We start from the raw sequence: 12,924 nt of genomic DNA, 5'->3' as shown, positions 1-12,924 counted from the left end.
GATAGACGGGAGCCTAACATGGAAATTAGTTTGGCTGGTTTGACAAACGTACCGTAAGCTCTAGGGTAGAGGGGTTCTTAGAAGACGAGTAGATGGAGTTTTTTAAAATCTCTTTTTTTCGTTTTTGGAAGGGAGGGGGTCTTAAAAAAGGGGATTATTCTTAGGTTTTGCCTCTAAATGGGAAGGGGAGCTTAGGTTTTAAATTATGATGAGCTTTTTGGAATTTCCATAAGTTTAGGATATCCACTTCCAATAAATATTTATTTTGGGAAACACTCGAAGGGTTAAAAACGAGGAAAAAAAACTTGCGATTACTGTCTTGCTCTATAGATGCGAAAAATAATATTGCTTGGACAGAAGATCATATATGGACAGAGGATCTGTGGGGAAAAGGTCGAATGATGCCACTTAGCGAGGAAGTCAAGATCAAAAGATGACCATTTTCGGTCAAATATCTGTTCGGAAGCAAGGTCACCTACGGATTCTGGGTCGGCCTAGAAATGTCTACTTTTTTCGGAATTTGTATTTCTAGATCACCCATGTTTCACGGGAAGAGAGCTGGATCACCTATGCTTTTCGGAGTTGCTTTTGTTACCACCATAACCATTTTCGGGAGATTTTTACGTCCGACATGCTTTAAAAAAGGGAACCCTAGTATTTTTGGGAGCGAGTATACAAGGGACATTACCTAGAAATTTCGCTTAAGGATCTTAGAATCGTTCGGAGTTTCGGATGCCTCGGGATGAGTAACTAGATTTTTCGGATGGCTGTAATTTCGCCTAGCAAAAGATAAAAATATCTAGGAAAGCTCTATATTGTATAAAAAAATGACTGCAAACGAATAAAAACGGTATCTTAACTCATTTTAGGCAGGTTGTGAAATTTTCGTCGTTGGGTGCCCTTGACACCAACGTAGTACGGACGTGGACACCCGTGGGAAAGAGGCTCTATAAAGTTACAAAGGAATCTCCCACTCCGAAGAGCGCACATATTTATATTTTCTATTTTTATTTACATTCCTAATTTTTTAGCTTGAAGCTTGTGTTATATAATTATACAATGAAATTCCATTTAACGTATAACCATGTTGTCCCCCCACCCCCCCCCCCCCCCCCTTCATCTTATCTATCCTTCCGAACACCCAAGTCCTTGCTCGACCATGTCAAAAGTCGAACTTGTCTTCCCATGAATAGTGCACCACAGGGTGCCCATTAAAATGTTGTCTTGTGTTTTTTGACTTCGACCATCACGTGGTGAATATTGATGAGCTCGCTCCTGATTGGTAGACGCTTGAAAGGATGCTGGGATAGAATTTTCTGGAACCTGTGGTAGTACTGGATGAGCTGGGTCAACGCCGCCTGTGAAAATGAAAGAAAAAGGGATGGTGATTTTCTTTGAGGGGCATGTGTGCCCCAGGTACTATGAGTGTGCACACTTATAACTACCCTGCCTCACACTACGTGCTTAACACACATATTGAAGTGCCACGAACTCCAGCTATCATGAACACCTCGTTTTTAAGGACAGAAATCAGAAAAAATACAACTGAAATACAATCAAGTATAAAGTGAAAACACTCTCGCTACAACATGACGGTTTCTGTTCTCTTTAATCCTATTCTCAGTCCCCAATAGGGTCTCCTGGTAACGACTGACAACAACTTATTGATGAGTGCAACGAGCACCACGTAAGTATCGAGAATGGAACTATAAAGGAACTATAAAGGAAGTGTATAAGTTCGACCTATCAGGGTTTCAATGCGGTCTCGAGGGAAACTCAGCTCGATTAAAGGGGCGACCGAGTTATCCGTGTTGATATTTTATTCCTTAGAAACCAATTGAGATTCATCCCACTTGGGCTTTTTTCATGGGGGTCTGGGAAAAAAAAGTATTACCTGTAGGATGGTGGTGCCGTTCTTGAAGTTGGAGAATGATCGCATGATTTCCTGGTTGATGTTCTCCACCGATTTCTTCCAGTCCGCCGCAAACCCGCGGACAAGCTGCTGGATGCGGCCTGAGGAGGGAGGGGAGGGTAAGGATCATCCTTATGTGACAGGTACAGATTAGCTAGGAAAGGGAGGAACTTATGTCGATGTGAGGGAACTCACGTTCATCAGGACGAATAGCCTGTCCCTGACCTCGCTCCAACTGTGGCTCTGTTTCTTTCACGAACGCTATCATCCCGCCAAACGCCGGCGACAGAACCTTAAATTATACAGATTTGATTTGATGAGCTGAATACGCCCCAAGCCATAACGAGATAACACCCCTATCCTTGCAGTCAGTCCAAACCCATTATTACCTCCTCCACAAACTCCCCTATCCTTGCAGTCAGCACTAACCCATTATTACCTCCTCCACAAACTCTCCTATCCTTGCGGTTAGCAGTTGCTGGAAGCCCTCAACCTCCTTCGAGTCCTCTGAAGTTCGTTCCTTAGTTTAATAACACAGGAGTATGTTAAATGTGTGAGTAAATGGGCTATGCCAGACTACTGTAGGTGTGAGAACTTGTCGCTACTGTATGTTCCAATCCAAACCGAAAAACCTGTACAATGTTAATACTGTACTGTCTTTTCTTTCTACCATCTTTATTGTTTGAGTTGGTTTCATTGACTGAAGCTCTTCTACCAAAAACCTACGTAAGCAGCACGTCTTATAAAGCCGACAGACTCACACAAAGAGCCTGGAAAGAGACCTGCTTCAAGATTCTATGCGTTCCCACTGACTAACACAAAGAGAACAACACAGCATTTACCATAAGCACAGCAAGCATCATGTCGTAATTGTTGATGAGGAAGACCAGCTGTTCCTTACGAAGCGGGAACTCGGCGGCCATGCGCAGAATGAAGTTCTCTACCTCGCACTGCAATGACGCGAGGACCTTGTTAACCTGACAAGATGGAACGGGAAGGAGATTACAAGATGGTAAGGGAAGGGGATGAGATAAAGAAAGATGAGAAGATGGGATGAAAGGTTTGGGGATGAGTAGATGGAGTAACAAGTGGATGGGCAGATAAAAACGATAGGGGGTGTAAGGACAGAGGGGAAGGGGATGAGAAGATGGAGCAAAAGGAGGACGAGAGGATGAAGCCGGAGGGGTAGTGAGGACATAAGTGAATGGAGATGAGAAGATAGAGCAAGAAAATGCTGGGAAGATTGGACGGAAGGGAAGGGGATGACTAGATGGAGTATTAAATGGATGACTAGATGAAGTAAAAAATGGATGACTAGATGCGGAGTAATAAATGGATGACTAGATGCAGAGTAAAAAAATGGATGAGTAGATGGAGTAATAAAGGGAATTAGTTGTTGGAATCGGAAGGGGGTGTAAGAACAGAAGGGAAGATGATGAGAAGATGGAACCAGAAGGATATTAGAAGATGTGTACCATGAAACAGTAACTATCAAAATATCACAGTCATTTCTTGATAATCCAATGATACTAACCTTTTCATCAGGAAAGCTTTCATTCAGACTGACTATAGCAGCTGAAAACTCTGCATACCGTCGGGTGATCTACATAATTTTAAACAATAAATTCAATGATCAATAATTTTTCCAGACCAATTCATGGGCATATCAATTAAAATCAAATATGCCCTGTATTACATTAAACTGCTAAAGGGATTCAAACAAAAAGAGGTTACCTGGGCCAAGAAACGATAAAAATGAATTAGACAAAAGAAGCGCTCTTATCCTTGTATACCGGAACATCATGCTTAACACACTCACATAATGAGGTCTGACGTCAATGTGTCCAAGTTTCTGGGGGTCGGTGGTCCGGACACTGTCTATATTCATTTCTACAATGATGGTGAAACGTGGCCAAAACATCTCCAGCAATGTGTCCCAGTACCTGGAAGGAGGAGGTAGTAAGGGTTTTATAAACTTAGGACTTATACAGGTAAACAGTGATTTTAGCCTGATTTTGTAAGATCAAAACAGTCAATATAATGTGACATAATCGAATGACGTTTATGTTAATAAAATAAACCTTGATGTTTTAGATAAATACAATAATGTAGTTTGAACGTCTCGAATGAAGAGGATGGAAATGGATTAAAAGTAGTCCTTTATTGAATAGAGCAAACCAGCTGATTTCTCTAAATACAATCCATTTCACATAAAAATGGTTTCTCTTTGGGGTAAACAGGTTGGTTTTATGCTATTTTGCCTTTTGTAGAGTTTTTTTAGAATTAATGAAAATGGTGGAAGCGACTATAGTAATAACAACAACAAAAAACGATAACAACAACTGCAGCAGCACAACAAAATTAACAATAATAACAAAAGCTTACTTGTCTAGGGCAGGCACGCTTCGTTTGTGCATGAGGATCCGGTACCGGTGGATGATATGTATACATAAAAACAGACCGATTGCGTCGTAGCTGTTCTCGATGTATGAATCCATTTGTTTCTACAATAAATACAGAAACCGCATATTTGACTTTTTAAAGGCACCATTACTTGGTGAGAAAGATCCCCGTCCTGATTCTTGACACAGCTAGACCCCGCATAATAAGGAGAGCATATTCCTAAAAATACGAGGGTGTTTGTCCCCATACCAACCAGAAAAAAATGATAATGTCTTATCCACAGTGCTTAGCGTAGCACCCGAGGGTGTTTAACCTATACTCACCTGGGATAATGATGTGTTATCCACCCTTTCTTAGCCTAAAACATGAGGATTTTTATCCCTATACTCAAAGGAATAATGATATTGTCCATTGTTTTAAGCATAATACACGAGGGATTTTGTCTCAATACTCGCGAAGTATAATGGAAGTGTTTACCCACCGTTCTTATCGTAACACACGTTGTCCCCATACTCACCAGGAATAATGACAGTGTCTTATCTACCGTTGTTATCGTAATACACGTTGTCCCCATACTCACCAGGAATAATGAAAGTGTCTTGTCCACCGTCAACACGCGACGATTTTGTCTCCATACTCACGAGGTAAAATGAAAGCGCCCTACCCACCGTTGTTATCGTAACACACGTTACGTCATACTCACCAGGAATAATGAAAGTGTCTTGCCGAGCACTTGGGTGAAGACGTCCTTGGCGGCGTTCCCGGTGACCATGAAGAAGTCCACAAGAAAAAGGTACTCGCGACAGCTGTTGTCCAGCAGCGCAAAATGCAGACTACGAAACAAGCTCTCGAACGAGTACTGAAACACACAATGAAAAGTATGTTAACAAGGAGATACAGATTAGCGATAAGAAACTTAGGGCAGATAGCCATTCAATTTTATTAAACCTATGCTCTTGCGGATGGGTTTTGAACGTGTTGTTTCAGGTGATTGAAATTACATAGAGTAAAGCCAACTAGATCCTTCGCGTGACAAGGAAAATTGGCCCCTTTCTATTAAAGTGCACTTGTCAGGCACACTGTTGTTATTTTTTCATTTAATATTACAAGGCAAATAATGTGTTAAAATCTCGAAATAACCACCTAAAAATAAAGTTTAATACTTAATTGACCAAATTCAATAGGAAATATCGCATTAGCTTCCCCAAATCAGCCGATAGAAATGGATGCTTTTTGACACTTGGTACTTTGCTTGGATGACAAAATGGCAGCTGACTGAGGCTGTTTAATTACGCTAACACATGTTTTATTGCAAACGTGTAGCTCTAACATGTGGATTCCTACATAAAAAAGAAAGGAACAAGGACTGCCTATATCCAGAATTCCAAACTTTCTGTTCTCAAGAAGTCTTGAAAATTGGAAAAAAAATTGTCGAATATCAGTATGTAGTGAATCATCTCAACTATTTAATTAATCGTTAAAGGATGAGATACACACGATTGGTGCGCAGGTCAGTAAGTGACCCACATGGAAGAGGTGACTAACAAACAGCACCTTTTTTTCCATTTTTTGTGCAGTATGCGGTACGATGATTGGCTCCTCGAGCTCTGACGTAATCACGTTGCCACGGTTACCGAGTGTGAAGATGGTCGACCGATTTTTCAGCATCGGTCGAGATGTGAAGAAACCTAAAAACAGGAAAAACATTTCACGGCTGTTCTCTGATGTTCTGCTTTCATGCACACGACTTACTGAGCGTTTGAAGATAACTGCGAACTTACGACAAACTACACTATGGCCTCCATAAATAAAAACGTTTGATTTAATTGGAAACCATTTCAATGGCTTCGGATTACACCACGCCACTACAGGAGCAGACCAATCAAAACATAGAAAATAATGACAGATAGCTAGAGGGGGATGAGCAAATGATATGGTTTCTGCAGGATACCACAAAAGCTCTAGAAATGTCCCTCCCTCCTAATTCCTAAATACAGTTTGAACAAGAAATTTTTCAAACAAAATAAGTCTATATAGAATATATATGGTACTAAAACTCACGGAAGTTTTATATTGCCGTCTCAATTATTTTACTGAGTGGGTAGAATTTTTCATATCAATTTTAAAGGTTTGTAAAAATAACCTTTTCTGGCATTATCTTCAACTCCTATAAGGTCATCTCTGTCTGCAACTTCTTCATACTGAAAAAAATAACCCCAATTTATTGTTGGGCATTTCTTGGGGCATATTCTTGTGAAACAAACAAACAAACATGATAAGACAAAACCGATTAGCTCATTTTGAAGTATCCACCTGCAGTTTCATAAGTTTGGCCATGTAACTCTTGAAGTAGGAAAAGTAGATTTTGCTCATTGTGTCGACGTATTCATCTTTTACTTCTCTGGCTACTTGACGATGGTGAGCCAATAAAAACTCGTTAAAATACCTGCCATAAATAGGATGAGAAGGTGATGATTTAGAAGAAAAAAAATCAGTAGAAACTCACTCAATCAAACTCGGTGTGAGCTAGGTAGTCACAGCTTGAATTATCGGGGCGATTGAAACCACTGATTAAAAGCTGTTCATAGTTTTATGTTTAAAGTGACTGATAATAACGTACAAATTCAAGGGAAATCCATAGAGTTTTTTGGAGTTTACAAGCACTTACCTATATTTTAAAAGAGCATTTTGGGGGACTTGATAATTTGTATTCGGACGTCTGAATAAATAAATCTTTTGTAAAATGTAATCCCGAATCTTTTGAACAGCCTGAGACACAAGAACATTCATGAAATAGTAATTAGTGCAAAGTTCTGCTTCGACAACATTACTGTAAATTAATCAAATACTCCATGCCTTGACTTTGAGTTTCTCTAATATATCTCCTACGTCGTTGCAGGATAGAGCGCCTTTAAATGACTGCTCTTTAACAAAGTCAATCTTGTGATGGAGCTCATGGAGCTGTTCAATAAAGCTTTGCTCTGTTACAGGAGTATCGCATATGTGCCTGCAAACAGGAGACACAGGATAAGTTACAGTGCGTCATATTATACATCCATTTCAAATAAGGTGGCACTTGGAAATCCATGTCTTGTAACCTTCATTGGTTCAAGGGAAAAATGAATACAAAAAAGGTCACTAAAAGTCATGTGGGTTTTTTTTTAAGCGGTGGCTATATGCCCGACAGTCGGGAAAGGTTTTCAATTGACTAAATGCCCGACAGTTTTTAATTTATTCAATTTAAAAAACCTAGTACGTTCAAAGTATTTTATATTTGTTGAGAAAGGTCAACCAAATCTGAATTGAGCTTTGTTTGTCTATGTACACTATAAAATCGTAATTTCATTGAAACTTAAAGAATTTTTTTACAACATGCTGCGGTAATTCTCAATTTACGAAAATATCGCGGTGAATGGTCAACCTAAGTAAGTTCAAAGTATTGTATATTTCTTGTGAAAGGCCAAACGAATCTAAATTGAGCTCTGTTGTCGGAATTGAACGTTTTTCCTTAATTATATACGCTATAAAATCGTTATCGAAGTGACACTTGATTTTTTTCTGCTACTTATTCAAATAAATAAATTGTCAGCCTAGTGAGTTCAAATTATCCTAAAGGGCAAGCGATTCTGAATTGAGCTTTGTTGTCGGAATTGCATGCTTGCTTGTACACCATTAAATCATTAATTTTGCTGAAAAACTTTATCAGCTACAATAACACAGTCGTTAGTGTGAGCAAGGAAAGACATTCAATTTCGACAAAAAAAAAAATAATTCAGATTAGCTTGACCTTTCTTAACTATTATATAATACTTTGAACTCACGACGTTAACAATTTACTGTGATATTTTAGCAAATTATGAGAACTACCGACATCTGTGTGTAGTGTACAGCGACAACAGGAAACATTCAATACCGACAACAAATCTCACTTCAGATTTCTTGCCCTTTCTCAACAAGTATAGAACAATTTGAACTCAGTAGGTGGACAATTTACTGGGTTATTTGAATAAATTGAAAACTATACATTCAGAAACCAACAATACACAAACTTATACAAACATACTATGTACGAAGATAAAGCGTAAAGCAAGCATGTCTCCCTTTTTTTTGAAATGATGTTTGGCAACAATATGCTTCAAAGTTTCTTCACACTTATGTATATTTATGACACAATACTTCTGTTATTCTAAAAGCATTATTGCAATGCCTATCTGTAAACATTTATGTGTTCCTGTTACAGTAGGTAATCAATGCAAATGCATGCAAATGAAGACAAAGCGATGCATCTGGCTCATTTGCAGTAATTTGCATTGAATACGGCTCATGGAAAGTACGGTGTTTGAACTATGCCTTACAGCTGCCATTAATAGCATTTTTGCTATAGTCTTTAGCCGTATTGTCATCATTGTGTGCAGGGGGAAGTCTTGCCAGTACGCTCTAGCTAAGATGAATAAATACTAAATAGACTAAAGCAGGACTTACTTTATCATTGAGTCGGTAACCATCATCTCATCAACAAATTGACTCAGTTCTCCTCGTATAGCCTGTCATAAAAAAGGTAAATCTTTAAGAGCCTGCATCCACACATATGCCTGTTGAGAATGTAATTCTAACCCTAAGGGATAGTGAAAGCGTGTGAGAAAATAGGTTAACCAATAAAAGAAATTTGATCCCTAAATAAGAGATATTTGGAGTTTTGAGAATTTCTTGTGTGTTATTTCGAGCATTTTCTCGAGGGGGTCAATTCTGCTAAACCTTAGTTCTTGTTTTTGGCTAAAGAGTAGTTGCTATAACCTTGGTTGGCAGGCCAAGAAGAACAAAAAGGGATTTTTTTATGCCTTTGCAGCATCTCCACGGGACGGTTTATTGTCGGATTTGGCTACGTAACAGAGTGATCTAGCTTATGCTTTATAGTTTTGTCTACAAATAGCATGTCCATCGGGAACCAAAAGTGGACCTTTGGGGGGGGGGGGAGTTTGGTTCATTCACACCCCCTGCACACCCTGGGTATGGGCCTGGTTGGGTGCATATCTTCAATTTTGCATTTACGAATTTTGGGCTGTGTGTATCTCTCATGGCCAGTACAGGTCTGTTGAGGGGTCAATGGGTTAATATTTAAAATAGTACATTTTCAAAGTGAATCAATTCATTTTTTGTCCATAATCAGCTTGAGAGTCACCCTGAGGGGTGATTCTCAATTACCTGTCTGTTCTTCAATTTGATATTCATTGACAGTGATTGTTCCTGAAGTGTTTGGATCTCTGAACTGATGCTTCCCAGATCTTCCTGGAAACTTGTCAACATTTTCTCCATTCTCTGTCCATCATGCAACAAACAAAAAAATGGAGTACAGTCTATTCTGACCTATACAGGGGACATGGCTTTAAGAATGATTTTAGTATAATTTCCAAAACTTTAGTGAGGATTTTGGAGATTTTGGTAAGGTTTTTAAATTTCTATTTAACTCATGACAAAGTCATGTCATAGTGAAATTTAAACGTGGAAAAGAGTTTAAAATGTCAGGTTTTTTGGTGTGTATAGAATTCAGGGTTTCTGTATGTGACCTCTCACTCATTTGCAGGCCTGTAGCCAGGATTTTGAGTGGGGTGTTTTTTTTATTTTTTTTATTTTAGCGGACCAAATTTCCGGTATACCCCTCTCCTCGCCTTATTACATTGGGCAATCAATCTTGTATTTAAAATGTTATTCATAGGGTATTTTTTAACATATAGCGATAATAATAAAGATAATTATTATAAAATTTATAGATTTATATTTATAGTCATTTTAAAGACATATTGATATGCACGGTATATCTCCAGCCAAACGTTATATATTTTTCTTAGCTCTGAGCGGACCTTCAAGCTGGGTGAGGGGGTTCGTCCGAGCCCCCCGCCCCCCTGGCTACGGGCCTGATTTGGTATGTTTGATAGGACTTTCCTACCTCAAGTATGGTGTCACATGATGCTATTTGGTTGTGGAGGCTTGCAATATTTTTACTTTCTTTTATATCTATCAGACAATTAAGGTCTTTATAATTTTGGGCGCATTATACTCATACAGAATACATGTGTATCATTTAAATAGATGTATAGTGTAAGAGGTTTTACAAGTACTTTGAAGAAGATGGCCTTCATTACTTTGTTATTGCATTGCATTGTTATAATCATTTAAGGCCAAATTTAAATTTCACACATTTTTTTTTTTGGCTGATGGCTGTATCACGAGGTTTGCCACACTTTTTTATACCAAGGATACAATCGTTGATGGATGCATTTTCCACTTCGTGAAGTTCTCCCTCAATCTGTTTTGAGTACTGCCTCAGGTCTACACCCTATAAACAACAATTTTTACTCTGCTAAACGTTTAAGTTTTTGCATGTTAATGACAGCTAGTACAGCTAGTCTAGGTCAGTTAATAATCAACACTGTGTTAAGGCTGACTGACAGCACGATTTAGTTGTATAGGACTTGCTTGGGACATCTTGGGTCTTCTTTATACATTTTAATCTACTGTCATTGATTGCTAACATCCGTAGGCACTTTTATCTTACTTTTGATATTGAAAGTGTAAAACATTGTTTTGCACAAAGCTTATGCCCTTTGGTAGTCTCTTGCATTTTGTGTGTGTTTCTAATTGTTTCATAGTAGGAATAGGTGCAAGAAATATGCATAATATCTAAAGCTACATCACAGAGAAGCGTGTTTGACCATTGATCCAGCCATTAGTGGGGCCAACGAGGCCTAGTGATGGCTGGAAATAGAGCCTTACTGTTTTTTTAGATGACTTAAAGCCCCATTGGCAACCAAAGCGATTGTCGTTGTTTTGAAATAGTGCCATTGTCTTGCAAGCGATTTGATTGGAGGATTATACACATAATTATTTAGAACCGACACTCAAAGAGCATGTTTCTTGTTTTCGCAGTGAAGAAGGCTTTTCAGCCACTGTTTCCACAGTATTTATAAGAAGACAAGAACATAACGTAATGAAGAAACGACAAAGAAATGCGTGCTTCAGGATAAGGATCACTGACAAATAAAGATTGATGTCGGGAAAGATGTTTGTTTATCCCACGCGATCACTCAAACTCGAAACTATTCTTTGTTTTATCACTGATAAGTTCTACAACCTGTAATTAAAACTCTAGGTTAATAACTATGAAGCGAGAAGTCGTGGAGAATATATGACCATCACATAGGACGTAGATCTTCTGTGATTTGCAAATTTGACTCACGGCAAAACTCCAGATATTGTTTGTTCCCTTGCATTTTCAGGGTTGCATCGAGGCTCGACATTGGTTGGAACCTGCTATTTTCATTCCCTCGATATGTGAATGAGTGGCTTAGAGTGAGTCTGAAAAACTTTGATTTCCAGGAAAACTAAACCCAAATTCCTTTGTAGTTGTGATTGTTGTCATGCAATGCGTGCAAGATTCCCTATAGCCAAGGTACTGGCATCGACACAAATGCAAAAAAAAGTGATGATTGTTCTTATCTTGTGTTAAATATACTAATAAAATGCAAAAGGAATTCTGTATTGTTCTTGGACATCAATGAACGATTAAAACAAGTTTCACGAACCTTTTTACATGCTTTTATTTCCTGTGACCTTAGGCCTTCGGCTCGAGGTGGTAAAACCATTTTCATAAGACATCACATAAATGCCAGCATATAGATAAATCTTAGAATTATTTGCAAGGTATTGTTATAAAACGATAAAGTTATAACTATAAAAAACTTTTAGCCGCATATCGACAGTTTTAACATGGTTTTAACAACGATAGAAGAGGTTTCTTAAAATTTTGAATAAATTTGTAGACTTTCTATTTTAGCGCAGTGCTAAAATAAAGCCTGGATGTGATGTAGGCTTGGTTGCTTATGGAGAGCTACGACACGTCATAGGCAAAAATTGTTCTGTCTAAATCAGCCTTTTAAGATGTATGCCTCTCTAAAACAGAGTAGTCCTACTGGCGTCTTGAAGATAGTTTTCTCTCTAAGCTAACTGAGGCAAGTAGGGTGAGAGCATTTACACTGATAAAGTCATTTGTTTATTTAAACAATGATTTTAAGAAAACATTTATATAAAGAAACCCCAGCCTGAGTAATAAGTGATTTTAAAGGTATAGCCTTAAAATTAATAACGTTTGAATTATATACAAACCGCCTTCAGTGCCTCTCTAACCAGTTCGTCCTCCAAATTTTCTTGAATATGCACTAAAAAAATTAAGGATAATAACCTTCAAATAAAACAAAGGTCATATGATCAGGGAATGAGATCTATACATACCGTCAACTTCGTCTAATATGAACTCATCTTGGGAGGTCAAATCTAGTTCGCCGAGATTCAGGTCAACTTGGAAATCCTACATAGCAAAAAAGGTAAGAAATAATACAACAAGACAATAAAAATTAGATACATAACGCCATACTTCTTCTTGCTCCTCGTTGCCATTTTGACTGCCGTTTGAGTCGCCAGTAGCAGTATTTAGAGGCAAATCTAACGGGCCTTCTTCGTCGAGTACTTCCGCCATTTTGGTTTTCTTCTACTAGTTGGTAGTAGCCGCTGACAAGTAAAACATCTTGCGGCTCAGGCCACAGGTTGACCATGAT

At 38.4% G+C, this 12,924-nt stretch overlaps 1 protein-coding gene across 1 annotated transcript; it reads right to left on the bottom strand.

Moving 5' to 3' along the window:
- Positions 1–991: 991 nt before the first annotated feature.
- LOC5519369 (vacuolar protein sorting-associated protein 52 homolog) lies at positions 992–12,888 on the bottom strand. The gene is made up of 21 exons (XM_032364178.2): positions 12,744–12,888; positions 12,602–12,677; positions 12,476–12,528; positions 10,574–10,649; positions 10,260–10,327; positions 9,518–9,631; positions 8,798–8,859; positions 7,172–7,322; positions 6,984–7,084; positions 6,629–6,761; positions 6,459–6,516; positions 5,870–6,003; positions 5,019–5,174; positions 4,298–4,416; positions 3,732–3,855; positions 3,447–3,515; positions 2,755–2,889; positions 2,352–2,432; positions 2,108–2,204; positions 1,895–2,013; positions 992–1,358 (listed from the first exon to the last, which is right to left on the bottom strand). The coding sequence occupies exons 1-21, from the start codon at positions 12,843–12,845 to the stop codon at positions 1,212–1,214; spliced, it is 2,175 nt and encodes a 724-aa protein (XP_032220069.1). The 5' UTR covers positions 12,846–12,888; the 3' UTR covers positions 992–1,211.
- Positions 12,889–12,924: the final 36 nt, after the last annotated feature.

Source organism: Nematostella vectensis, chromosome 8 (genome assembly GCF_932526225.1).
Source record: "Nematostella vectensis chromosome 8, jaNemVect1.1, whole genome shotgun sequence".
Lineage (NCBI taxonomy): Eukaryota > Metazoa > Cnidaria > Anthozoa > Actiniaria > Edwardsiidae > Nematostella > Nematostella vectensis.
The sequence above is the reverse complement of the archived record's forward strand: the minus strand, read 5'-3'. Positions and strand labels throughout refer to the sequence as shown.

Coding starts and splice junctions, on each gene's coding strand:
- LOC5519369 (XM_032364178.2), bottom strand. CDS start 12,845: ATGGCGGAAGTACTCGACGAAGAAGGCCCGTTAGATTTGCCTCTAAAT. Junction 2,890..3,446: donor AAAGCTTTCCTGATGAAAAG/GTTAGTATCATT, acceptor CCATCTTGTCAG/GTTAACAAGGTCCTCGCGTC. Junction 1,359..1,894: donor ACGGCACCACCATCCTACAG/GTAATACTTTTT, acceptor TCATTTTCACAG/GCGGCGTTGACCCAGCTCAT.